This window comes from Squalius cephalus (assembly GCF_949319135.1).
Source record: "Squalius cephalus genome assembly, chromosome: 4".
In the NCBI taxonomy this organism is placed as follows: domain Eukaryota; kingdom Metazoa; phylum Chordata; class Actinopteri; order Cypriniformes; family Leuciscidae; genus Squalius; species Squalius cephalus.
Genome location: NC_137125.1, coordinates 48,083,353 through 48,110,484, shown reverse-complemented (window position 1 = coordinate 48,110,484; position 27,132 = coordinate 48,083,353). Strand labels below are relative to the sequence as shown.

Below are 27,132 nucleotides of genomic sequence, written 5' to 3'. Positions count from 1 at the left end.
TGAGAAGCTTTAAGCCTCACATTTAGAGGCAATGACAAAATAACCGTGCAATACAATGTCACAATGTCAATACAAAAAAAAAAAAAAAGGACAGTTTAATCTGTGTTTCTGTCGATATCATCTGTGACTGCTGTGAGTTAAAAATGCCATATTTACAATGGGGCGAGATGTCTCAAAGCGGAAATGCAAAGCTACGCGTTCAAGACGAGTTGAAAAATTCTATATAACTTTGTGTTGTCACACTAGTCTCGATTTAGGATGTACCGGTATAATGTTTTGTGGCTAAATTTTGAAACAGTGTGTGTGTTATGCAATACTTTGCCCTATTGACTTTTATTCAGTTTAATTTTTTCTTTTTAACAAACTGACTGGCAAGTTAAAATTGCTTCCTGTCCCAATTGACAGCATGCCATAAATGCTTTCTCACAGAATGTTTGCTATGCGTTGTTGCCTTGTGGGAGGATAGTGAGACGTCAAACGTCTACTCTTAAATGCTATAACTGTTGGTGATTTTTCTATGTGTATTCCCTGAGTTCCTAGTGCTAATAATCTCTTTAATCTAAACACCAGTCACAGCCTCATTTCTTCTGGCTGCCTCTTTCATGGCCTTTGCCGGAGGAAAACTGACAAACCCGATGCTAATTTCACTACTACTTTCCATATGATTTCCAAACCTTGTCGGAAGGCTTGGAATTTCTGCTGAGGTGGAATGCCTGTCCAATAGCGTCAGCATTATGTAAGCAAAAGGAGTCCAAGTGCGTTCTTTTAGTTTGCTTTTCGCATTTCACGCAGGGTAACAGTCACACACTGAGCTTTAGTCCTTTGCAATGTTTATTTATTGATCAACTAGGTAACAAGGTACCTAAAATGATGTAGCTGCTTATCTCTTAGTATATTAGCCAGAGGTTATTTAAATATATTAAAGTGTGTGAGAGAGAAGAGGTGTCTGTGTTTATCTAGTGTCATGAAAGAGATTAGATGTGGTACGTGTGCGTATCCTTGTTAGGGCTTGGCTAATAGAAGTTCTGTATATTTGTTAGCATTTGATGATATTGAAAATATTGTTTATTTAAAAGGTATTTCTTTATTTATCTATCATTTTGGCCAAATAGCTGTTTTTGTGAAGTACATTTGAAATACTTAAGGTAAAACGCAGTAAAAACCTTGTTAAAAATAATATAATAATATAATAATAATAAATTAATAATAATATAAATTCCCAAGTAAAAATTTATAAATGTATACACATAAATTAAATGTATATGCACCAATAAAACAACAAAAATAAGTATTTACTGACACATTTTTGTTGTTGTTGCTAGAACAACTTAAAAAAGGCCATACTTCCATGAATAAGTTTGATTATTGAATCCGAGTTTTGAATCAGCTTATAGAAAATAATCTTTTGTACTGATTCAAACTTCTTAATGCTCTCATAATTGTCTGTAACATGACAATGAGGGAGGGCACGGAAGCAGTCTAATATATTATGGCCTTTTGGAAACTTAACGGCCAAATAAAAAGCTCATTAAAATCATTGCAATGTTTCTCGCCCAGTCCTAATCCTTGTTAATGTAGCACTTAAGGCCTCTGTGTCAGTGTGTGTAAGAGTTTATCCGTAATCTAAATAAAACTCGATTTATGTCTCATGCTGTGACAGTAGTTTGTCTTAGAAGCCCATAAGCTCTTTAAGATGTTTTGGAAAGGCCAGTACTTGTCCACTGAAAACCAAAGTGCCCGACCTAAAATATCTAAAACCGCAGGTCTTTGCATAGAATATAGACAAGAGACAGACACAGTTTCACACATCGCTGACGTCATTGTGGCTGAGCAAACAAATCTAAATTGTTGGGGCTCATAAAATTTGTGATATGTGATTTTTTTTTTTTGAGCGACACCAAAAGCCACGTATTTTTAGAAGTAATGAGGTGTTGTTTTGTTGTTAAAAACTAGCGCTCTCTCTAAAAAAAAGTGTGGAAATCGTCTTGAAGCTCGAGTATTTCCTCTATTGAAAAAGCAGCCAGGGCTGAATGCGGTTGTGGGACGGGTGGTTGCTGGCGTGCAGGAAGGATGTGAGTTTGTTGAAGAGCTTTTCTGCACAGAAAGAAAAGAAAACTGTGCTCACAGTATCCCCGAGCAACAGCAGATTTTTGGCAGATGCAATTCTCTCAGTGCAAGTCCACCCAGAATGACCAAGGCCAAGAGTTTGGGTCTGAATTTGTACAAGTGCATTGAGCCATTTACTCACTAGCAGGTAATCTTGCATCAGAAATAACATTTGTGTTGTTTATTAGGGATGCAACAGTATAAAAAAATCTGGCTGATGTTGCCAGCATGTTTCAATTCTCAGTTTTTGGGGCTCCGAAAAAACGCGCCGTTTTAGTGTGTGTTCCTTTAAATGCAAATGAGCTGCTGCTCTCGGCACAGGGGGCGGAGCCTCACGAGCTCGCACTTCAGTATCGGGAGAATCTCTCACGGAATGATAATATTAAAACAGAAACTCTCAGTAGCGGTGTTCATTTCGACCCGGAGTCGGACAATATTGCCCACAGAGACAGAGAATATATGCTTTATGGAGATAGAACAGGTATAGTTCAGTTTAATTACGGTTATAACATATTTGTCATCTGCTTTTATCCACTATTAATACAAGCCTGCTGTAGCGGACCCCGTCCGAATGATGGCAAAAAATATACTGATGAAAAAAAAGACATTAAAGTCTTAAACTCTCTCTCCCTTTCATTATCATCAACATACACAGCGAATTACACAAAACACTTGTTAGAACTAACAATAAACAAATACACACCTTTTCAGGGGGTGCTTAATAAACTGGTAAACTTTATATCCGTGAAACGACTTGATTTCATTGCCGTGATCAGTAACGTTAGATTGTAAGCTGGATCACGAACAGCTGGTACAGATCCATCCAATGAGAGTAAATGTAGACTGCTATGTTCATTCTTACTTCTTACATCTTATAACACAACACCTCAATAGCTTAGGAGACATTCTTGTCTACAGCTGCTCAGGTGTCGAAACAATGGCGGACTCGTACGCAAATCAGCGTATTATAATGATTTCTGAAGGATCATGTGACACTGAAGACTGGAGTAACACCACAGGAATAAATGACATTTTCAAGTATAGTAAAATAGAAAATAGTTATTAAATATTACTTTTTTTATTGTATATTTATTAAAATAAATGCAGCCTTAAGAGTCTTCTGTCAAAAAACGTTAGTGGATGATAAAATGCATATACGTTGCAGTTCAAATGTCATGGAATTGACAGGTTAGACTGGTTAAACTCATATCCTTCTTTATTCATGTTCAGTCTCCTTTTATTACTTATATTGAGTGTTTAGTCATTCAACTTTGAACAGACCCACGACCCATTTTGGGTCACCACCCACCAGTCGAGAACCGCTCATATAGATGTTGGTTGACAACTTCCTGTGTCTGCCCACCTAGCCTGTGCTATACTCCCTGACATGCTTAACTGCGGCCTCTCCGGTCCTTGCTGCCATGGTGACGGAACTGTTTTGACAACGTGGGCCGCAGGCCAAAGGAGCAGGCTGCGGTTTTCTAGGTTTTGATACAGTGCCAAATCTTTCTCGAGAATCCATGTTGAACTCTTAAACAGACCGGTTTTAAGATTAGACTTATTCATTCTAGAAAAATTGCCAGGTGACGGCAAAACATTCTTTTTGCATTTGAGAGCTTTTATAATGCAACCCAGTCTTTCACTTTGCAAGCATACATACTTGTTTTTGCCGCCCCACCCACATGCGCTAACACACAGTCGCAAACACACTGCTTGTCTTACGCAAGCGTGATAGTGAATTCCTGTGGTGCGCAGTTTCTTCAGAATGAGCTGTCTACATGTTAAGGACATATTACTCATGGCCTAACCGCACATACTTTAGTTGTAATCTCTCTGATTGATACATGATTGATACATGAGTGCCAGTGCCATATTGGTGGCATACATTAGAGGTCTGCTACCCGACCCGGGACTCACAGGTTTCAGGTCAGGTTTGGGTTTATGTTTAATGAATAGCCTCTGGTTCGGGTTTGTAACTTAGAAAAACTATATAGGCTATAGGCTACATAGGATATATCTAGTTTGCGTGCCGTTTGCTTGGCTGCTTGCTGTGTTGTGATCGTAATTATATGAGCACGCGAGAGAGACGTGCGCAGTTTCAGCCGTCCTCTGATTACGGTGTTGTGACCGAAATAGTGCGCGCGGGAGCACATGCGCAAAACAGTTTTGTAAAATGATATATGAATCATTTTTATTTTATATCGTTTTACAAAACTGTTTTGCGCATGTGCTCCCGCGCATGCTATTTCAGTCACAACACCAATCAGAGGACGGCGCTGAAACAATCAACTCTCGATGCTGTTCGCTTCCTTCATAACTCGTACTGAGAAGGATATATTTGTGTAAATATTGTTTTAAAGTTTAATGTTTGAGTTCCAGGGGAATTTGTGACTGTTTCACCTGTTCAACCACATGTAATTAACCACACCTGTTCAAGTTTCGTAATTAATAAGTCTTTTTCTCTTTTTTTTTTTTCTCTTGTGTGCTGACTGATGAGGGGGCCAATGTGCCTTGGTGAAACGGTGTTTGTACATGTACTTATTTTTTGAATTATAGTTGCAAGCAATCATAAAATACAGCATGTTGAAAAAAAAAAAGAAAAGGTATTTACTGTGAGAAACGGACCTCTGGTTCGGGTCGAGCTTGGGCTTAAAATATAACCGCGATGTTCGGGTTGGGTTAAATGATTTCTGGTACAGGCTGGGTTTGGGCTTATGGTTTAAAGCCTGTCCAGACCTCTAGCATACATGCATCAGTTTCCTCATTGAATAAACTGATGGAATCATGTGATTTCTGTCCCATAGTAACTGTTGTAGTGTGTCACCTGCCTTTAGTTTCACTTCACCTGGTTCGGTCTGACCAGCAGGACGATATGACTTTCGCGTGGCGTCTCTCTCAGATCCTTCATGAAGGAGCGGGTGAAATCTCCCTATTAATAACCAGACACTATTGTGAGTCATGGTAAAGCAGAAGTTCTTTGTAATGTGATCATCCATGGTTTATGGAGGCCATGTCAACCTTACTCCAAAAAAGATCTTTGCAAAGTTTTATCTGCATGTTTTCATAACTGGATAAATGAGATTTGAGAAGCGCTGTAGTTGTCAGGGTCATAGTTTGCATAGTCCAGACCCATTGATTTGTTTGAACTCTCACCTATAAACAGATTTTAGTGGATTTAAGTTCTTTCAAGGCCATATTAAATGGTGTGTTGTGGTTAAAGCTCATGGCCGGATTGATTCACGCAAAACAGGAGCCCCCGAGTGAGGTACTTAACCCCAGGTTTCTCCAGAGGGATTGACCCTGTATTAAGTTCACAGTGCTATTCTGTGGCGATAATCACGTGAACGTTGCGGAAACAAATCCCAACGGTTATCATCGTTTTGTGCCAATAAAAAATAATCAAAGGCACATTTAGCCTAGCTTTAGGATCACATAAACCTGAGCATTGCCTTCCATCTAAACAAGCAGGCCTTGTCTGGGAAAGATTAATCGAAGTCTCATATGTCCAGATCCGTCTTGTGCGATTATCCAAGCACATTCCCCATGTCCACTTACCATACGACCCCATTCATGAGTCAAAATCTCAGGTGCAAGGTTTTTGGTAGTCTGGTCCCACAGACAAGGTGTATTGCATTGACAGACCATTGAGAAACCTTGCACGACCTCACTGACCCCATTTTTCCTATCGGATTTCTGAAGGTTCTCAGACTTGCATTGACTTTGGCTGGCTGTGGATTTGTTCTCAACTCACTTGTATTGATTCCAAGCTTTTTGTTTTGTCCCTGGAGTCCAAAAATGAGGTCAGAATTCTCCTCCGATTTGTCCAAAGCCTTGTGTGCAATGTTCCTACTTGTGCACGTATGCGAAATCTTGAGTTTAAATGTGATAAATGCATGTGCATAACATCTTTAACTTCTGTTTAGGTCTTTCACAGCGTTCCCCTCGGGAATATTCTTGAGAAAAACGCAGGCCTCGTTTGCCGACTCAGCTGTTATCTGGGAGCACCAGAGTTCTGGAATCGGAATGCTGGAATTCGGCATGAGTGAATTAATGTTGCAAGAACAGTGCCTGTTTGTGCTTGGACGTCTCTTTTACTCCTTCACTCATCTAGTCACTTTCACTCTCATTCTAAGATAGCGGAAAAGCAGGAGGGGTGGGAATGAAAGCGAGTTTTAGATTTCCCAACAACACGTTGGAGGCCTCAAATATCAGTTTGATGTTGGCACGCTGTTTCTGGCTCAGATTCCTTCCCTGGTTGCATGTCTGTTTTTTTTTTTTTTTTGGTAAGAGAAAACGAAGCTAATCCTGAGTCTGCACTCTTACCCTGGGGCACTAACATGTCAGCTCACTAAATGGGGGTAGAGTGTAGAGTGACCGCCTAGGGGGCCTTGGCAGGAGGCCAAAGTTGTATATGAATATCACCTGAAGTTGGTGCATTTGCTTTGCAAATCTTTGCTTAATCTTTATCCGCCCCAATCCCTGGAGCGATAAGGGAGAACTCAAGGCAAGTGCCATCCAAAGATAATTTTCACAACAGGCTAAATTTGGCAGCGTACAGTGTTGTGAATAGGCTCTATTGTGGTGCCTGTATTTTGGACACACTCCAGATAGACTCCAGGTATTATTTTGCCCTGTATCCACTCCAGTAGAATTGCATCTCTTTCTGCCGTAGGCTACAGTCTTTCCTTTTTAAACTGTATCAAAAAGTGTTTTCATTACCCTGTCGGTCATTTTGTCTATATTGTGAGGAAATAAATGGAAGGTCCTGGAAAACCTGAAAGTATCCTTCTTTCCTTTCTTCCTAATATTAATCCTTCCTTCCTTCCTTCCTTCCTTCCTTCCTTCCTTCCTTCCTTCCTTCCTTCCTTCCTTCCTTCCTTCCTTCCTTCCTTCCTTCCTTCCTTCCTTCCTTCCTTCCTTCCTTCCTTCCTTCCTTCCTTCCTTCCTTCCTTCCTTCCTAATATTAATCCTTCCTTCCTTCCCTCCTAATATTAATCCTTCCATCCTTCCTTCCTTCCTTCCTTCCTTCCTTCCTTCCTTCCTTCCTTCCTTCCTTCCTTCCTTCCTTCCTTCCTTCCTAATATTAATCCTTCATTCCTTCCTTCCACACGTTTATGGAAAAGTAGTAGAAATGACTAGAAATACAACTTTAAAAACGAATGAATTTCTATATTCAGCTTTCTTTATTATTTCTTCAGCTAGGAATGCCTCTTTGTGATCTCTAAAATATCTATAAAATGAAATTCATGAAAAAGTATGTAATTCATATGTAAGAACTGTATTTAAAAAAACAATATTACTATCAATAATATTACCATGATTCAGTCTCTCTGGTGAGATCATAAAGTCTTCTGCATCATTTGCAAGATTAGAGTGTCTGAGTTTCTGTCGATATTTGTTGTCTAACCTTTTAATGGCTAGTAGGTTGGCTTCTTTGTTTAGGGAGCGGTTAAAGTCTTATTCCAACTCCAGACTTGTTTAATGAGTACACGTGCCAACTTTTAGTTAATTTCCCACAATACCTCATTGTTTATGACTCATCTGGCTCGCTCTCGAGTAAATATAACACTCTTCATAAGGCCGAGCTGAGGTAAGGAGGAGGGTGTAGCCGTTTACACCTCTGTTTATTATAGCGCCATCAACCATGTGCACCTTATCACTCACTCAACTATAGTCAGTCGCCTTTTTATACGTGCAAGCTTGCACACACACGAGGGTTGCACACACCGTGCGGCTTTACCTCTCTCCCTGGTTTTGTGTTCATGAGCTTAACAGTTCCCTTTTTATAGGGATTTAAAAAAAAGTAATTATTATTTTTAAACTGTTTAGGTTATTAAAATGGTTAACAAGCTTATAAAATAGACTAAAATAAAAGGAAACAAAAAAATAATTAATTTAATAAAAATATGAATTTGAAAAATTATATTACAGTAATATTCATATAATAATAATAATAATAATAATAATAATAATAATTATGAATAAATTCCTCAGGAAGAAGGTTTGAGAAGTTATCATTTTAATATGTGTGTTTTTTATTTTAATTATTTAATTATTTATATTTTCATGGAAAAGTAGTTGGAGTACAATTTTTAATACAGTTTTACAGTGTAATACAGTGTATAAAATAGATGAAAATAAAACAAAACAAAAAAGCACGGGACTCTGGACTCAAATACAGTGTTCATTCTTAACTTTTGACCTTTGTCCTTTACTCAAAAGGAGGGCTTTTCTTCGATAAGGCTTTGGTTTGACACTTAAAGTCTTGTCCTGCTGGTCATCGCGCCATCAGCATCACATGGGCCGGGTCGCTAACTCATTTATTCTGGGTGAAGAGGGAGGGACAGCTGTCTAAATGAACTGCTCAAATCCCATGATTCCTCTGTGCAATAAGAGCACTCTCTAACTGACAAAGTCCCTGTGTTCAATCTCACAAGACTTGCTTTTCAACAGGCCTTCTACAGTAGCTCAGTCGTGTGCATGTGAGTGCGGTTGCCACATATCTGATAAGATGTTCAAAGAGAATTTCTGACTGATGGTTTTCTGGAGTGCTGTCAGCGCTGTACATTGGATTGTCCAGCCCTGCAAGATGATTTCATTTGATTCATCTGATTCGTGCATCGGGTCTTGGAAGACGTCCCAGTCATTGTTTGCTTTATAGTGGGTCTGTTCGTGGTTTTGTTTAGCTGTTGAAAGCCCCAGACAGGTGCTGTTCCTCCTCTCCTCTCCTGTTGTGACATTCTCAGCTCTCACTTGCACTGCATCATTCTGCTTCATACTTCAAAATGCTGTTTTTTTTTTCTTCTTTATATAACATAATATATTATGCTTTTTTATTTTATTATTTTATTCTTTTATTTGCAGCCAGCTTCTTCAAAATGCTGTATATATATATATATATATATATATATATATATATATATATATATATATATATATATATATATATATATATATATATATATATATATACACATATACATATACATATGCATACATACATACACACATACACATGTATATATGTATATATGTATGTATATATATATATATATATATATATATATATACATACATTGTTTTTGATTTATATTTGTAGATATATTTTAACGTTAACATATTTTATATTTTATTGTGTATAAAATTATTTTATTTTGTATTTTACATTTCAAGTTTTTAAAAAAGTTTTTTCAAATGCATTTTTACGCAAGATTATAAAAGCAGAGACCCCCCGCCCCCCGCCCCCGCACCCCCCCCCCCCTAAAAACAACAACACAAAACCACCAGAGAAATTAAGAAATCAAATCTCTGATTTAATAACAAATAAAGCCTAAATCACTTAGTGTCACAAAGCCATGAACATAATAATGTTTTTGTTTATAGGTCAGGAAGTGCTCATTATCAGCCTATTATGCCAAGTTATGTTTTCTCCAGAGAGGGTTATGGGGTTATCATGTCGTGAGCTGAGCTAAACGCAGTTTCTGTTAAGTCAAATTTGTAAAGCTTTACATGAGTTCCTTTCAGTCCTTATGCGTCCATTTATCTTTTGTTTCTCTTTTTGTGTAGGAGGTAGTGAAGGTCAAGGCCGAATTCACCAGCGTTTCCCAGAGAAGGACTGGGAAGATAACCCCTTTCCTCAAGGCCTTGAGCTGGTAAGCCCATCACAAACAAACTCACAGCATATGATGTCCCAGAATTCACAGATTTGTCCAACAGTATTGAATGATTCTGGCAGCGTGATGATTACATCGTTTTGTCTTTGTGGCATCTCTTTCAGTTCTGTCAGCCCAGTGGATGGCAGCTGGTTCCAGAGAGAAAGCCTCCCTCTTTCTTTGTGTCAGTTCTCACAGACATCAACTCCGAGCGGCATTATTGCGCGTGCTTCACCTTCTGGGAGTCCGTGGAGAACCCGCAGGTTTGTGCCGAGCACGTGCAGATGAACAGAAGGAATGTGAGAGAGAAGGGAAGACAGAAATTATGTAACAGGATGCAATGGAGCTGATGGGTGGGGTGATTTACTGCTGTGTGAAATGGATCATGCTGGTTTAGAAACTGCTTTTTTGGTTGGTTGGATGTCTAATGTTTAAATGATTTGGAGTGTGGGTGTTTTATGGGTTGTGTGTGTTCAGCTACAGAAAGGAGAGCCCAGTGAAGCCGACGAAGATGACGGTCCAGACGTGCTTCAGCCTGCTCAACTCTACGCTCCTAAAAGCCTGGTCCTCGTATCCCGTTTGGACCACACAGAGGTCTTTAGGGTAAGAGACGCGCACACAGGAAGTTCACACATGACAGTTACGCTTCAAATGTAAGGATTATAAGGCATTTTTATTGTCCTGATAATATTTTCATTGACCTGTATCACAAAAAAGCAACATATTTTATATATCAGAAAAGAAAATCTGTATTTTTCTAGATGTTCTTCTATATCTATATGTTTTCTTTTAAAAATCTAGATTCATTATTTTTATTATTATTTTAATTGTCAAATACTTTGTACAAAAAATAATTAAACTATTATATTAATATAAATGTTTAAGAAAATTATTTAGTAGTAATACCTGGAAATTATACATATATATTGTAACTCTTCAACATATATTAAATATGGAAGCTTGTTTCCACCACCAAATAAAAAATAATAATAATGGTAATTGCAACTTTTTATGTCACAATTGTTTTCTTGCGATTGCGAGTTTATATCCCATTATTTTTATATCCCACAATTCTCACTTTTTGTCCTAGAATTGTGAGATATAAACTCACAATTTCTAGTTATGAAATCCAAATTGCGAGATATAAACTCACAATTGTGAGAAAAAAGTCAGAATTGTGAGCTGACTTTTTTTTTCTCAGAATTGCAAGTTTGTCTCCCAATTCTGACTTTTTTTCTCACAATTTCAAGTTTATATCCTGCAATCCTGGACTTTTTCTCAGAATAGTGAGATATGTGAACTCACAATTGCGAGTTATAAAGTCTGAATTGTGAGATATAAACTCGCAATTCTGAGAAAAAATATAATTTACGATACCTTTTAATTTTTTTTATTCTTTGGTGGAAACACACTTCCATAATTACAAGCACACTTTTGCTGGAAAACAATGGCACAACTATCAAAATTTTACAGATTTATTTTTATTTTCCAACCCAGAGCCATCTAACGGAGTCATTCTTGCAATTTATGAAAAAACCTCATCTATGTCAGCCTGCTAGATAATGTTAAATTGGTGACATTAAAATTAAAATAAAAAAAACGAATTTGGCATAAGTGCATAAAAACCTGTATGATGTAGCAACAACGCAGAAGTGGCCTGATTGGTCAAATGACATCCCAATTGTTGAACCCTGAGGTCATGGCCTAGTGTTTTACACCAGTCATGTTTAGCCAGGAAATACAGGTTCAAATCCGGCCTATGGTGTGTCCTGATCCCATTTCCCTCCTCTAATAATTTCCTGTCCTGTCTCAAAAGTATCAAAACCTTAAAAAAAACATAAGCAATAAAGGTATGATGTTATTAGATTTCCCTATATTTAAATTTACTCTTGCGTCTCTTTACTCTGCAGAACTGCTTAAGTCTCATCTACACTGTTCATGTGGATGGCCTCACCGTTCCCATGGAAACGGTGATCGGAAACCTTCTCACCTGCATTATTCCTATAGCTGGAGGCTCTCAGGTAAGAAATGCGCACAATCTAATATGCTTTAATCCAGAATGTCTTTAAATATTGTTTAAAAAAAAAAAAAAAAAACTCCAACACAGACTGGTTCTGTCTTGATGAATGAGTGTTTTTCTCTGGAGGGATTCTTATCAGAGGTTAAAGACACATTTGTAAATAATCCTATGCATCATGGGTAGTGCGGAAGATCTGCACTATTATGGATGCCACAGATGCTCTAGTCTTAATTCTGTCTCAGAATGATGTTCTCATGATGACCCTGAATACTGTCTGTACATTATGTACATTAGTGCACTTGAAAAATGAACATAACATATAAGGGTAATCCTAGTTCATTTTGATATTTCACTAAATAAATTCATTAATGACCATTAAATTATTTAAACTCCATATCAGGTTTTTAAAGATTTAAAGGGACAGTTCACCCAAAAATGTAAATTCTGTCATTTAATTGTTACTCCATTGAAGAATGACTTTCTTTTTTCTCTCTCAGTGAAACACAAAATAAGATATTTTGAAGAATATCCTGACTACTCTTTTCCATATAATGAAGATGATTAGGGGGTTTCAGGTGTCAAGCTCCAAAATGACACAAAAACACTATAAAAGTATCTTAAATGTAGTGTATGTGAATCAAGCGCTATATTCTGAGTCTTCTAAAGTCATAAGATCACTTCATGTGAAGTTGTACCTGGAGCTTGACTGCACAAAACTCCATTGAGTTTCATTATGTGAAAAAGACTGGCCAATTTCTCCTTTTGTGTTCTACGAAAGCAAGTCATACGGATTGGAACAGTTTTATTTTTGAGTGAACTATTGCTTTAAATGATTATTTTTTTTTATAACATGCTCACATGTTATCATTCTCAAGTTCACGTTTGGTTTTTGTGTTGCAAACAAATGATTCCCTCCCCTCAAGTGTAAACCTGACTCCCTTGTGTTCCAGATAAATGACCCCCCTCTTTGTAGTTTAACTGACTGGCTACTGGGTTGTTTCCAGGTAACATTTGCCTTTGAGCAGCTTCAACCAATCAACCCATCTGTGATTCTGCCTGATAATCAATCGTCAATCTATGCTCTGCATTTCTCAGTCATTTCGAAATCACTGCTGCTCATGCAAATCAACAACGTGCCTTATTTCTTTCTGGCTCTTTGGCTGCGATCGACTGCACCTGAAATGCATTAATCAACTTTGTGTTGGTGACAGTTTTTTCATCTGCTTATTGTTTGTTTTTATGGGACAGTGTACAGTTAAACACTTAAGCACCTCCTCACACACGCAGAGGCTTATGGGGCCAGTCTTTGTGTCCTGGGCCTGGTTGGCGTGGATTGAACATATGGGCTGGGATGGTGGCAGATGGCGTCTAAGCACACTGCAGTGTGTATGAATGACATCCTCAGAAACACACAAGCTACAGCTTCAGTGCGGCGTTTCCATTGGTTCTCTTCTATCTTGTGTGCATTGGAAAGGGATTATTTTGTGTATTACATCATTTGTAAATTTGGTTGGTTTTGACCTTTCAAATGATGATGGATTGAATCTGAATCAATTTCTAATTGGATCAGCCATGTTTGAAGCCATTATAAAATACAGATGCGAAATACTTTTCTCACTTTTCTCACTTTTCTTACTGGTTAATAAAAATACAACTGTTCATTGTGAGTTCATACCTGGTTTTAATTACGTATTAGTAAATGTTGAACTTAAAGGTGCGCTATGTAACCTTATTTTGTTCAAAATTAGCAAAGTCAATACACCATCAATCCTTTTTCCAAGACGTGTTTTTGTCTTACCTTGACTTACTATGGTAAGCCTGTTATAAGTGTTTATATTGCGTACGTGTGTCGTCATATCCGTAAATAGAGAAAAGTTGCTCCGGCTACTTTGACGTGTGAATGGTGTGGCGTAGATTAGTTGTCACAACGAGCCAGAAAGGCTGAGCTCAATCTGTAAAATATCAAACATGCCTGCCCTGGATATAATGAATGCAAGCATCTGTGTGTTGGAATTGGGAAGCCAGTGGAATTGGTGAGTCAGGTGTGACTTGGTCATAATTCTGTGCGTGTATAAGCCAGCAGTGCTGAAAATCCATAGAGTCTCAGTTATTTTGGACTTCCTGGAGGGCATGTTTTACTGTCCCTGACCCAGGGCCGCAATGCTAGGTAAAACACGTATGTCTGTTTTCCCAGTTGCAAGATAATCCATACCGATAAGGCCATACCAGAAGTCCTCAATGTAATATCTAATCTGTTATGCAAGTCAGAGTTTCCCAGGCCTCACTTTCTGTTTCAGTAAAGGTTTAACCTGTTAGAACAGCAGCTGTATTTTCATATTCCTGTGACCCTTGCCCTCACAGCTGTGTTTTATCATCACAACTTTGTGTTGTGCATTTTTGTCATGGATTTCCTTGTTTTCTTTTTGTTTGCTCTTTTTTTTTTTTGTATTGCAATGTCTCTCAATTTTGGTGTGACTAACGGTTTGTGTTTTTTGTTGCTGTGTGGTTGCTAATCTAGCCTGGCCAGGACGACAGAGAGGAGAGCTCGGTACGCCCCGTTTGATTTAGTTCAGCTCTTTTTCTTACTGTCAATTCTGCTCCACCAATTGGCTCCACCAATTAAAACACATGCTCAACATCAGGAGAACCAATTAGATCACAGTAATTCAGATCAAAATGAATCCAATATGTGACTAACCATTGTTTTAGACACTATTATCTGTCTATCTGTCCGTCTATCTGTCCGTCTATCTGTCCGTCTATCTGTCCGTCTGTCTGTCTATCTGTCTGTCTGTCTATCTATCTATCTATCTATCTATCTATCTATCTATCTATCTATCTATCTATCTATCTTTCTATCTATCTATCGTTCTATCTATCGTTCTATCTATCGTTCTATCTATCTATCTATCGTTCTGTCGTTCTATCTATCTATCGTTCTATCTATCGTTCCATCCATCCATCCATCCATCCATCCATCCATCCATCCATCCATCCATCCATCCATCCATCCATCCATCCATCCATCCATCCATCCATCCATCCATCCATCCATCCATCCATCCATCCATCCATCCATCCATCCATCCATCCATCCATCCATCCGAATTTTAAATATGGAGGGACATAATTTTAGCATTTTTTTCCCCTATTTTAATCTTTACATTTTCAATATATGTTCATATATTCAATAATGTTCTTCAGTTTGACCTACTGACACACCATAAAGAAGGATAAAATGTGCATTGCATGGCATTTCCATAATCACTTAAAATTCCCATATTTGGATGGGTAATTGCACAATGATTAGGGTTGTCACAAATAATCACCATGAATGCATGATCGCAAATTACGCTTCTATGCATTTCCATGTGTCATTGCTGTGGATTTGTCCTGTCATGAGGTTTCATTACAGCAAGCATTTTATGAGCGTGTGTAATGTGCACATGCTCTAATGCAAGGCTGTTAAACGCTTATGTGTGCTGTGGCTGTTTGAAGTGATGACATAACGCCCCCCCATGCTGTCATTTTACAGCTTCCTCTTTACTTCCTGTCCTGATGTGACATTTACCCTAAAAGGACTGGTTTCTTGACACCTACTGACTTCACTTCTGCCTGAATATATAAAATCAGTCCTAATTAAAAGTCCCAAAATGGCCATAACAGCAGCATGTGTTGGGCTCCGTGGATGGATGATAAGGACTAATTACAACTGTATAATGTAAATTACCTTTGGCTGATTGCTAACTGACTTGCAGATGAATGCTTATCAATGAATCTTATTATCTCTTACTAAATTTTGAAGAGGAAATGTTTGTCATTGTCTGGCATTGCTCTAAATATAACCTTTTTAGTATGACCTTACCTCATTATATATAATGCAAAACATTGTATTATTCACTTTATACTCCTAAAAAATTAAATTGTGTTTTTTAAGATTCTTTCTGGTATTCAACAGCAAATTTTCATCCTCACCCTGAACGTTTCAACTTTTTCATTTGTAACTTTCACAAAAAAGCAGTTATTATAAATGTGACTTATTCATAACAGGAAATAGATGTTGTTTTCTTTTTGGTGCTGGTTTCTAATTGGAGAATGGCTTTGAATTCTTTTTCCCCTTCTAAATAACCTCCTGTCTTTAGCTCACTCTACGACCAGCCTGCCGCGCACACATTAATCTTTCCCATAATGCCGTGGTGGAGGTGTTAGATTTTGGTGCTTTTCTTTTAAAGATGAGTTCACTCACATTTCTCATCTCCAATCTTTTTCCCCCTTATCTTTATTTTTGTTCTCTCGCTCTTCTTTTGGATTCTACAGAGGACCATAACGCTTGGTGCGGGTGACAGGCAGGTTATCCAGACACCCATAAACGACTCCCTGCCTGTAAGCGGCTGCAGCGTGGCCCAGCTTTTCAGACAGCTCGGTAAGCCAATCAGCAGCAGGCTTAGGTGCTAAACAGCTAATCAGCCTCATTAAAACAGCAACAGTTAGTGTCAAGTGTCAGATGTGGGACGGTGTAATATCCACCTTGTGTTGTTAAATAAATAACAGAGGAAGTGGGACTGATATTTTTAGGCTAAGCTCTCTCTCTCTCTCTCTCTCTCTCTCTCTCTCTCTCTCTCTCTCTCTCTCTCTCTCTCTCTCTCTCTCTCTCTCTCTCTCTCTCTCTCTCTCTCTCTCTCTCTCTCTCTCTCTCTCTCTCTCTCTCTCTCTCTCTCTCTCTCTCTCTCTTTCTCTGCGCAGGAATTGCGAATGTTCTCTGTCTGTTTTGTGCTGCTCTGACAGAGCACAAGATCCTGTTCCTCTCCAGCAGTTATCAGCGTCTAACGGACGCTTGCAGAGGTTTACTGGCCATCATGTTCCCACTAAAGTACAGGTAAAGAGGGATCATATGTTGCCAGCTAATTAATTAATTAATTTATTTATTTGCTTTATGTAAAACATTTTAAACACCCCCATCCATTTCTCCCCCTACCATAGTTGGTTTTAAAAGTTTTGAATAAATTGAATTTAAATAAAAGAAATTTCTGGTTGATTTAATAATAATATTAATAATATTAGAAATAATAATATTTTTGTTTATTTATTTATTTATTTATTAGTGCTGTTATTACTATTGTCATGATTATTATTATTAATATTATTATTGCTACTATTATTATCATCAACAATAATCTACAATTCAAAAAAATACAAACTAATTGCACAAAATAATACATTTTATTTATTTACAAAATTCTCAACATCCCCATCTGTTTTTTCCCCGATCATAGTTGTTTTTAACAGAGTTTTGAATAAATGTCATTTAAATAAAAGGTAAAATTTCTGATTGATTATAATATAATATATAATATAATAACAATTTGTTTATTTGTTTGTTTGTCTGTCAATGCTGTAATGTATTTATTATTATCTGTATTAATAATAGATTAATTAGGTTAAACTACAAATAGCACAAAATAAGAATACATTTGATTTGCATAGTGCCTTTCATGCATAAAATGCAGGTCAAAATCTTCAAAATATAACAATATAAAAATATTTTAGAAAATAAAAATAAAAACAAGGCATTTATTTATTTATTTATTTATTTATTTATTTATTTATTTATTTATTTATTTAATCTGATTAAATGCCTCTTTTTTTTTTTTTTTTAAAGTTCTGTTTTTCCATTTATTTTTCCTGTTCATCCTAATCTTGTCTTCATCTCAATCCACTTACATGACTTTTTCCCACTCTCTCCAGTTTTACATACGTTCCTATCTTACCGGGAAAGCTGCTGGAGGTGCTCAGCACGCCGACGCCCTTCATCATCGGAGTCAACTCATACTTCCGCTCGGAGACACAGGAGCTGGTGAGATGTTTTTTTTTTCCTTTCCTCTTTTCATCCTCTGTGCTGTGAGGCTGAGGATGTTATGCTTTTTAGATAATGTTTGATCAGATATCTGACATATGGTGCTGTGTAACGCATGAAATCACATGTAAGATGATACAGCGTTCCATGCCATGCACAACATGGGATTAGATGCAGGAATACATGTTCCCTCATACGCCTGAGTTGGTTTATCTCAATGCATCTCAACTAGGTTTTGGCCCTTTTAAAAGTTAATAAGCATATTTATTTAGCTATTGTGCCTGATTATGTGTTTGGTTGCATTTGTTATCTGGTTTTTGCATCAAATCTGTAACCCATGTTTTGTGGGCTCATTATCCAACAGTTTATTTAACATAAACACTGAATTATCATGGATTTATTTCGAAGGCCATGTAATAACATGTGACTGGTTCCTTGCCCTCGCATATTTTACACCATTTGTTCAGAATTTCTGGTGATAAAATCCATTCGATGGTAAATTCCTGACCCATTTTTCTGAGTTTTATCTTGTTGAACAAGTATTACCTGCTGTTTTTTTGTACTGCCGAGTGCCTTAACAGGTATTTACTCCAACAATTAAACCTGCTTGACTTTGATTATCTTGGTTAGCTTAGTTCAGGGGTTTTCAATCCTTTAAATGCCATTAACCCCCCAAAAACGATCATCTTCATCCCCCCATCCTAACATTTTAAAGGCATCTATTTAGTTTCTTGTATAACAGCCCAATTTATATTTTGTAGATGCATTATGCAAACTATACTAGATGCATTCTTTTTTTAATTTGCTTATTTATTTACTTTTTTTATTTAATAGAATTTCTCTATTTTTATGTAATTATTTATTCATTGTAATCTAATTTTTATTTATTTTTTATGTAATTATTTTATTTATTTATTTATTTATTTTTATACAGTTTTTCTCTAAACATTTAAGCCACCCTGGCTCAGTTTACGAGTGAATGTTGGACATCCCTGAGCATGTTTACATGCGGTGATCTGTATGTAGTTGAGTTCAAATGAGAGATGATATGATTATGATTCCAGGGAATGATACTTGACCTGAGGTCACTTTGTTTGGACCTGAACGTTCCAACATGTCAGAATTTTAAACAAAAGACATTTGCGCAGGACATTGGGTCGCATTCAATAACTTTTTTTTTTTTTTGTCAGAAAGCTTGAATCGGGTCTGATGTGCATCGTTTAACCAGTTTGGACTTGTCTAACAGAGTTATTCCTTCCCTGCTTTTGAAATATGAGTTGATGCTATGCATCTGCCCATATAAAACAATGTAGTTCAATGTGGGTCCATATTTACCCGTGTGCGTGTTATATTCACAGCTCGACGTAATCATTGCAGACCTGGACGGAGGCACGGTGACCATTCCGGAGTGTGTCCACATATCCCTGCTGCCTGAGCCACTTCTTCATCACACACAGACGGCCATCTCCATGGTAATAAACCCGTTTTACCCGTTAGGTGGATCTAAGGCAGTCTCGGCGTTGAGTAATCACTGGCAGAGATGACATTTGTCAGTTTTTAAAGATAATTGAAGAAACCACAGTACAGGTTGAGGAAGTGTGGCAGGTTTAATAGATTGGGGCTATAAAAACACACGAAATAAATATTTATCTTTATGATGAGGTAAATAAATGGTTCTCGGCACACATTACTCAACCATGTGTACTTCCTTGTTTAAGTTACGCTCACTGAATTGCTAAGAAGATGATTGGGCTCAGTTGTTTTTACTGGCAGCTTTATAGTGGTTTAAAGTAGTTATAGGGCAATATTCTATATTATTGTAATTGATGGGGAAAAAAGTGCAAAAACATGTGGAGGGTCCATAAAACATTTTATTACTTGTTAGTTTTATTATCTCTTTCAAAAGAAATGACATTTAAAGGTATTTTTTACCCTTGAGATCGCCTTTAACACTATAATTTATAAATACTGTATGTATATATATTTTTTTAAATGTTCTGATACTGATAAAAATAAAAAAATCCCTTCAGAACACTTTTTATACAGGCTCTTTCACATGCGGAAATATCACATTTAATCTCTGGTTTATTGTTAACAATTAGGAAACGCCATTTTCAACTTTACAGTATGAGGTATGAGTCAGTTTCATACCTGGGTCTTTTCTGAAAGGAAGTTATTTTTCTTTTCAGGAAAGGGACAATAAATAGGGTTTTCCGTTCTGTGCTCATACCTAAAAGTGTCTGATTGTCTGTCTGTGTTGTTTTAGATTGCATCACAATTGTCACAGAAAGGACCTTGTGTGTGGTATTCACATTTTGCCCCTCTGGAAAGGAGCCCAGAGTCCCTCGATATGCGTGTGTGTGTTTTTCCTCAGTCTGTCTCTCTGAAAAGTGCGTCTGTGGCGCCAAGGCAGACAGACCATCCCAGCAGAGGTGGCAGAGGTTGCGTATGTGCGTTTGAGCGAGGAGGGCTCACATAACCGCATCCCCTAAGGGAAATAGATGATAATCATGGCTGAGAAAAGAGATCGCCATGCGTCTGTTTAATTGCCTGGAAAGCGTGGGGTTTCTTTGTTTTCTTTTTCCTGATCCTCACTGTTCTTTATCCAAAGATTAAAGATGCTTCTGATAGTTGTGTAGGCAACTACCGTCTTTGGTTTTTGTCCTATGCCTAATCCTGTACCTTATGAATTAGCTAAGTGAGTTTTGTTATTAGCTCCAGGTCCGGACGGCAGCTTTCTGTAATTACAGGAGCGCTTATGTGCACAGATGAGCCAGATATGGATACTTTCAGTGAGAATTGTATATCGAATCACAGTTATGAGGACATTTGCACCTAATTTTTCAGTCGTCACTGAAAGCAAAATACTGCACAAAGTGATTTAATGTTTAAATTGAACTATATGGAATATGATTTCACTGTGGGCTGCACAGTATGTAACACGCCAAACAGCTGACGAAATAACATTGCTGTTGTGGCTGGACAAAAACTCAAGGAAAATCTGATTTGTTGCTTTGTCATGTCACGGACACAATGAACATTGTGTTTTAAACTGTTGCTGCTGACATTAAACTGATTTATGACTTGAAGCTTAAAATGGTAGAATTGTTAAGAAGGGGTGTAAAAATGTGTGGTGCACCAATGAAAATTCAGTGCATTTATTACAGAATTAAATAATCAACTATAGTAATAATTTTATGCTGTAATAAATTACGTTCATGTCGGATCCAAATTATGAAAAGCCACCACATCCAGACAGTGTTGTTATTTATTAACTAAAAAAAAAAGTAAAACTGTTCAAAATTGTTTTCGTTCATTAAAATAAAGCTGCAAAAATAAAATATACCGTACATATTAGACGACAAACTTCAACTTTCAGTTAGTTGCTGAAGATTTAAGTTTAAGTACTAAAATAGCTAAAAAACTTAGACTGAAATAAAAATAAGTTAAAGCTTAAAAAATAATAGTGAAATTTAAATGAAAACTGAAAATATATACTATAATGAAACATTAACCAATGTGCCTTCAGCATATTTTTGAAAATAATTATGAATTACAACCAAATATTTTGTGAATTATTATTCTGACCAAACATAATTTCATGTGTTGAATCATTTAACAAAGAATCGATGTCAGAGCAAATATTTACATCCGTCATTGTTTGTATTGTAGAGTATTTTCCTTGAAAAGAAATCCGTAAGAAAGAAAGCCGTAAATTTTGCTTCTTATCACTGTGACTAGGTTTATATAGGAGGCAATTAAGTAGAGCGATTGTACTGTAATCTTACTATATATGTATGTTTTGTGTAATAAAGGTTCTTGATCCAGAGCTGGAAGTGTCTGATCATGCGTTTCCTCCACCTTCCATTCAACCATCCACACCTAAGATTCAGGTACGTTTTCTTTGAAAATTTCTTTTTAATCCATAAATGTTTTTCCTCCTTCCTTGTATAATCGTCAGCATCTGACGCAAATCTAGAAATGCGATTGTTTTTTATTAATGTTGAATCTTTTATGGTGGTCGTGACATTGCAGGAAGTTACTGTTTTACGAGAGTGTCATTGTTTGGTGTGTGTGTGTGTTGTAGGATAAAGAGATCCGCGCTGTCTTCCTGTGGCTGTTCGCGCAGCTCTTTCAGGGCTATCGATGGTGTTTGCATATAATTCGCATCCACCCTGAACCCGTCATACGCTTCCATAAGGTACTGAAGACCCCCGAATTCAATTTCACACAGAAAAAATGGTAATACAGAAGCATGAACAGGCCTATAAAGCTTGATGTATTTTTCTCCAGGCTGCATTTTTGGGGCAGAGAGCACTAACTGAGGATGACTTCCTGATGAAGGTGCTGGACGGCATGGCCTTCGCTGGGTTCGTGTCTGAGCGGGGTCCTCCGTACCGAGCCACGGACCTGTTTGACGATGTAAGTCATGGGTGTAGCTGACATCCAATAGGAAATTGAGAAGGATGCCTTCTCTTTGTGTTGTTCAAGCTCTCTGATATTTCTCCCTCATTTCGTTTCACTGTAGCTCATAGCCAATGAGGTGGAGCGCATTCGACAGGAGACGGGACATCCTCATAAAGTGATGAAGCATGTTAAGGAGCTGGCGGAGCATCTTTTCAAAAATGTACGTTTATTCATGTGTCGTATCTGCCGTGCACAATGTCTAATTTGTCGCAACATTAAAAATAAAACATTTCCAGGTCAAAATTGAGACTAAAACAGGTTTTTGTTCTTTTGCTTTTGTTTTACATACAACCTTTTATTTTTTACGGCAATAAAGAATATTTGCATTTAGGGATGCACAATAATATATCTGTACAATATGTTATCAGACAATATTTTAAAAAATATTAGTGTTTTCTCTCACTTAAAAGGATAGTTCACCCGAAAATTCAAAGTTTAGTCATTATTTACTAACCCTGTTGTTGTTCTAATGCCATATGTTCTTTCTTTCTTTTATGGATTATACCTTTAATGTTTATCTAATTAATTAAATATTTAAATTCACTAATAATTGAATTGTTCATTGTAATTGTTATTTTAAATCTCAAAATAGAGATTAATTTTCCATAGGTGCATTACAGTGTTGTAATGTTGCAATTTACATTTACATTGATTGAGTGTTTTAAATTTAGCATAGCATTTTAATATTGGCATTATTTTTAAAATATAAATACATATGTTACGTTTTTTAATTATATTATGATACATAAGAATTGGCATTACATTGGGAAAAGTATTTTTCTAAATTTTGTTACGAACTCTCTAAACGCAAGTTTGTCTGTTTTTCTGTCAGGAAAACCCATACCCAGCGGTGACCATGCACCGAGTTCAGAGGACCGCTGAAAACGTTCTGCACCGGCTACCACAGTCCGTTTTCCCTCACCTGGACGAGGTCTCCGTGCAGCTCTTTATAGACCATGCCACAGCAAAACTCAAAACCGCCCCTCCTGTGGTCAAGGCCGAACTGAAGGGCATGGTTCCATCCGGACCTCCACTGGGTGAGATTGCAAATCCAGTGCTCAGTTTTAAACTTGTCGCGCTAATCGATATGTACACAACTTTGTGCTAATCTTAATAAAGCCTTAATGGGTATTAAAATGTTTTTATTTCTCTGGCTTCCAGCTGACATAGTGGACAGGAACGGGAATGTAATGTCAAACAGCGCCCGGAGGTTAGAGGTGGTCAGGAACTGCATCACATATATTTTTGACAACAAGATGCTGGAAGCCAAGAAGGTAAGAACCTCTTATAAATATTTTGTCAGACTTTTTTGTTTAAGTGCCCCTTAAAAGCTATTTTGAAGGTTCTACAATAGGTTTAAATACATCCAAGGTCAAAAAACACTTATAGTTTTCTCATAATATACATTGCAGCTTCGCCTCTTTTCTCACTGTGTCTAAATCCATTCTATCAAGGATCCGGTCTCTCTAAATGGCTCTGATTGGCCAGATGGCCCAGTCTTTTGTGTGAAATGTCCATTACCATATCTGAATTTCAGCTCCAGAGGCTTCCTCAGCACTTGCGTACACAGTGATACAACAGTAATGATGGCGTCGGTTTCACTGTGTTAGTTCCTCATCCTTTGGAAGCGCAGGCAAAGTGGATTTGCTTTCTCAGAGCAGAAAACAGTGTCTTCTCGACATTTCCACAACACAAACCAAACTCTTCCAGTCTCTGCTACAAGTCCTGTGTTTGAGGGCGGGTCAATGTAGACGTTATATGACATAATAATAATAATAATAATAATAATAATAATAAACAGCAGCTGATAAACAGCTATTACACATGACAGGAAAGGTAATATCAGAAAAGCATAATAGGGGCACTGTAAACATAAGCCAGATTTATGGTGTTTGTTTCAGCTGAAGCTTTTATGATCTCAAATTAGTACATTTTTATGTGTGTGTGTGTGTGTTAACTTGCTTCTGTGTGCAGTTAATGCCGGCGGTGTTGAGGGCACTGAAGGGTCGGGCGGCGCGTGTTTGTCTGACCCAGGAGCTCAACCTTCACGTGCTGCAGAACAGGGCCGTTCTGGACGACCAACAGTTCGACTACATCATCCGGATGATGAACTGCACCCTGCAGGTAAACCCCAGGAATGTGCTTTAACAGCTGACTTACAATGAATCAAATACAGAGTGTTTATGGGTATTTCTCGGATTGTTTTGCTGCAATAAGGAAGTGGATTATATGATGTTTTGGTTTAGTTTATGATTGTTGTTCATCATCTATTTCATCTTTTACCTCCATAAATTGTGTTATACAAATGTTTTGATGTCTGCAGATTAATGCTTCTATTTTTATCTTCAGGATTGCTCACATATGGATGAACATGGGATTGCTGCTGCCCTGCTGCCATTGGTCACTGCCTTCTGTCGGGTGAGTGAATGGAGGACTTTTAAGTACAATAAATATATATGGTTAGCATAAAACATTTAGTAGATTCCTTAGAAGCTCAGGAGTTGCAAGATAACAATTTTGTTTTGCATGTCTGTGATGAATAACGAATAAGAGACAAGAAGAACATAAAGATGGAGGATTAAATAGAGGAGGACTTGTTACATTGCAATTAAATATGTTAGTTAAGTACTCCGTAGAAAACATAACTTGGATTGCAGATGAAAACAGTTTATAACAAAAAAAAAAAAAATTGTATTTGTGTTGTTGCTTAGCTTTAAGATAATCGGAGCTTAAATATAATAAAATAATTTAAACTCAAATTAAGTTGTTTTGGTAAATAGCCATATAATAAGTGGGATAATGTGCAGTGAACTTATTTTGTGATAATGACTAGCCAACAGGACATATTTGGCCATTTTGAGAATGAGTGACGTGTCTGTTCCGTAAAGGTACTGGATAAAGGGTGGATTTTCTCTGACTTCAGCATGTGAGTTTACTGTTTGTTTTTTTGTGTTATACAGAAATTGGGGGGAGGCATCACTCAGTTCGCCTACAGCTGCGTTCAGGAGCACATGGTGTGGACGAATATGCAGTTCTGGGAGGCCATGTTTTACAGTGATGTTCAGAAACACATCCGGACCCTGTACCTGGAGAACGGCGAGGAGGGAGACGCATCCACCAATGTAATATTTTATTTTATTTTATTTTATTTTATTTTATTTTATTTTATTTTATTTTTTTATTATTATAATTTTTATTTTTTAGAATTTTAATAATATTTTTTTAAATTATGAAAGTTATTTTAAAGTGTTGCCTTTAATATTAAGAAAACGCTACTGTTCAAAAGTTTGGAGTCAGTACATTTTTTGTTTTTGGAAAAAATATTACTTTTATTCAGCAAGGATGCATTAAATTGATCAAAAGTGACAGTAAAGACATTTATAATGTTACAAAATATTTATATTTCAAATATATGCTTTTGAACTTTCTATTCATCAGAAATTCCCGAAAATTATTAATCAGTGTTATAAAATAATTATTATTATACTGTAATAAAAAATGTTTCCTGAGAAGCAAATCATCATCATATAATTATTTCTGAAGGATCATGTGACACTGAAGACTAGAGTAATGATGCTGAAATTTCAGCTTTGTCATCACAGAAATAAATAACATTTTTATAATATATTAAAATAGAAAACAGTTAAAATTTTGTTTAAATTGTAATATTTCACAATATTACTTTTTACTGCACTTTTGATCAAAAAATGCAAACAAAACATCTTACCAATCCCAAATGGTAATGCATGTTATTTGTTTTATGTTTGAAAATGGATGTTTATAAGGCGTATTTTCTTTTACTGCTGCCCCTTGTATTTGACCTTTGACCTCTGCATCTTTCAGGAGGTGGAGGGCATGGGGGGTCAGAAGCAGCTGAGCGCCCTGGACTTGGCGTCAGAGCAGAGCCGTCTATGGCCCACGCTGAGTAAAGAACAGCAGCAGGAGCGCGTTCAGAAGGAGGAGAGCACGGTGTTCAGTCAGGCCATTCACTACGCCAACCGCATGAGCTATCTCCTGCTGCCGCTCGACACCAGTAAAAACCGCCTGCTCCGCAACACCGGCCTGGGAGATGTGGAGAGCGTCAGCAACAGCTACGTCACTAACAGGTGTGTGCTGCTATGCTTGGGCACAGCAAGACGCTTTGAACATAACATAACATATAACATAACATAACATAACATAGTAAAAAGTCAAATAAAATGAAGAAAAGTACATTAAAAACTTGTATACCACTAACAGCTACGTCACAATAGTGCTTGAAAAGTCCTTGAAAGTCCTGGAATGTTAAAGTCCCCGTGAACCGGAAGTTGCAAACGACTTTTCTCCAGTGTTGTGACGTATTTCCAAGTGAAAGGGAATATTGAACAGAGGGCAGGTTTTACTCTAGCGCTCCTCCTCTCCTTCTCTGCTCATATAGCAGACTAACGGTTTGAGGGGAGTGGTTAAGCGTTTTCAACCCAAACCGTCAAACTGACGTCATCAGGAACGCCATTCCAGACCGGAAGTAACTTTTAAGATTTTGATTAAAGATTCCCACAGCAATAATTTTTTTTCTGTGTATTAACTTGCACGGATTAATTGTTCACCACAAGACTAGAAATATGCGCTAACAAAGTAAATAGGGTCAATTTTGATTTCATGTCGACTTTAAAGTATCTGTACGAACCCTGAATAAAAAATAAAAAAAATAAAGAATTAGAATTGAAATTGAAAAAAAAATTCTATTAAAAATATAATTTACAATAAAAAAACAATTAAAAAAATAAGGATAAATAAATAGTAAAGCAAAAAATAAAGCCAAAAACAAAACAAAAAAAACTACAGCTACATCACAGTTGTGCTTGAAATGTCCTTGAAAGTCCTGGAATTGAATTTTACAGTATCTGTGTGAACCCTGAATAAAATACAAATTACAAAATTATAATAAAATAAAAAATAAACATTAATAAAAAATAAAATTATAAATAAAAAATTAATTAATTAAAAATGTAAAAAATAATTAAACATAAAAAGTTAAGTTAAATAAAGATAAA

General features: G+C 36.9%; 1 protein-coding gene across 7 annotated transcripts in view; it reads left to right on the top strand.

Annotated features, from left to right (window-relative positions):
- The window catches only part of sbf1 (SET binding factor 1), a 50,167-nt gene that overhangs the window by 7,355 nt on the left and 15,680 nt on the right, over positions 1–27,132 (top strand). For 3 of the 7 annotated variants that reach the window (XM_079868612.1, XM_079868610.1, XM_079868607.1), the window contains exons 2-20: positions 9,673–9,758; positions 9,884–10,021; positions 10,236–10,361; positions 11,669–11,779; positions 12,729–12,782; positions 16,096–16,201; positions 16,522–16,654; positions 17,524–17,632; positions 18,991–19,104; positions 21,448–21,525; positions 21,720–21,833; positions 21,926–22,054; positions 22,161–22,259; positions 22,932–23,136; positions 23,261–23,373; positions 24,074–24,223; positions 24,449–24,517; positions 25,060–25,221; positions 25,943–26,205. In XM_079868612.1, the coding sequence (XP_079724738.1) occupies positions 9,673–9,758; positions 9,884–10,021; positions 10,236–10,361; positions 11,669–11,779; positions 12,729–12,782; positions 16,096–16,201; positions 16,522–16,654; positions 17,524–17,632; positions 18,991–19,104; positions 21,448–21,525; positions 21,720–21,833; positions 21,926–22,054; positions 22,161–22,259; positions 22,932–23,136; positions 23,261–23,373; positions 24,074–24,223; positions 24,449–24,517; positions 25,060–25,221; positions 25,943–26,205 (2,359 nt within the window). Of the gene's footprint in view, positions 1–9,672; positions 9,759–9,883; positions 10,022–10,235; positions 10,362–11,668; positions 11,780–12,728; positions 12,783–14,296; positions 14,327–16,095; positions 16,202–16,521; positions 16,655–17,523; positions 17,633–18,990; positions 19,105–21,447; positions 21,526–21,719; positions 21,834–21,925; positions 22,055–22,160; positions 22,260–22,931; positions 23,137–23,260; positions 23,374–24,073; positions 24,224–24,448; positions 24,518–25,059; positions 25,222–25,942; positions 26,206–27,132 lie in introns of all 7 variants that reach the window. The other 4 variants (XM_079868613.1, XM_079868611.1, XM_079868609.1 and 1 more) reach the window with 2 other exon arrangements.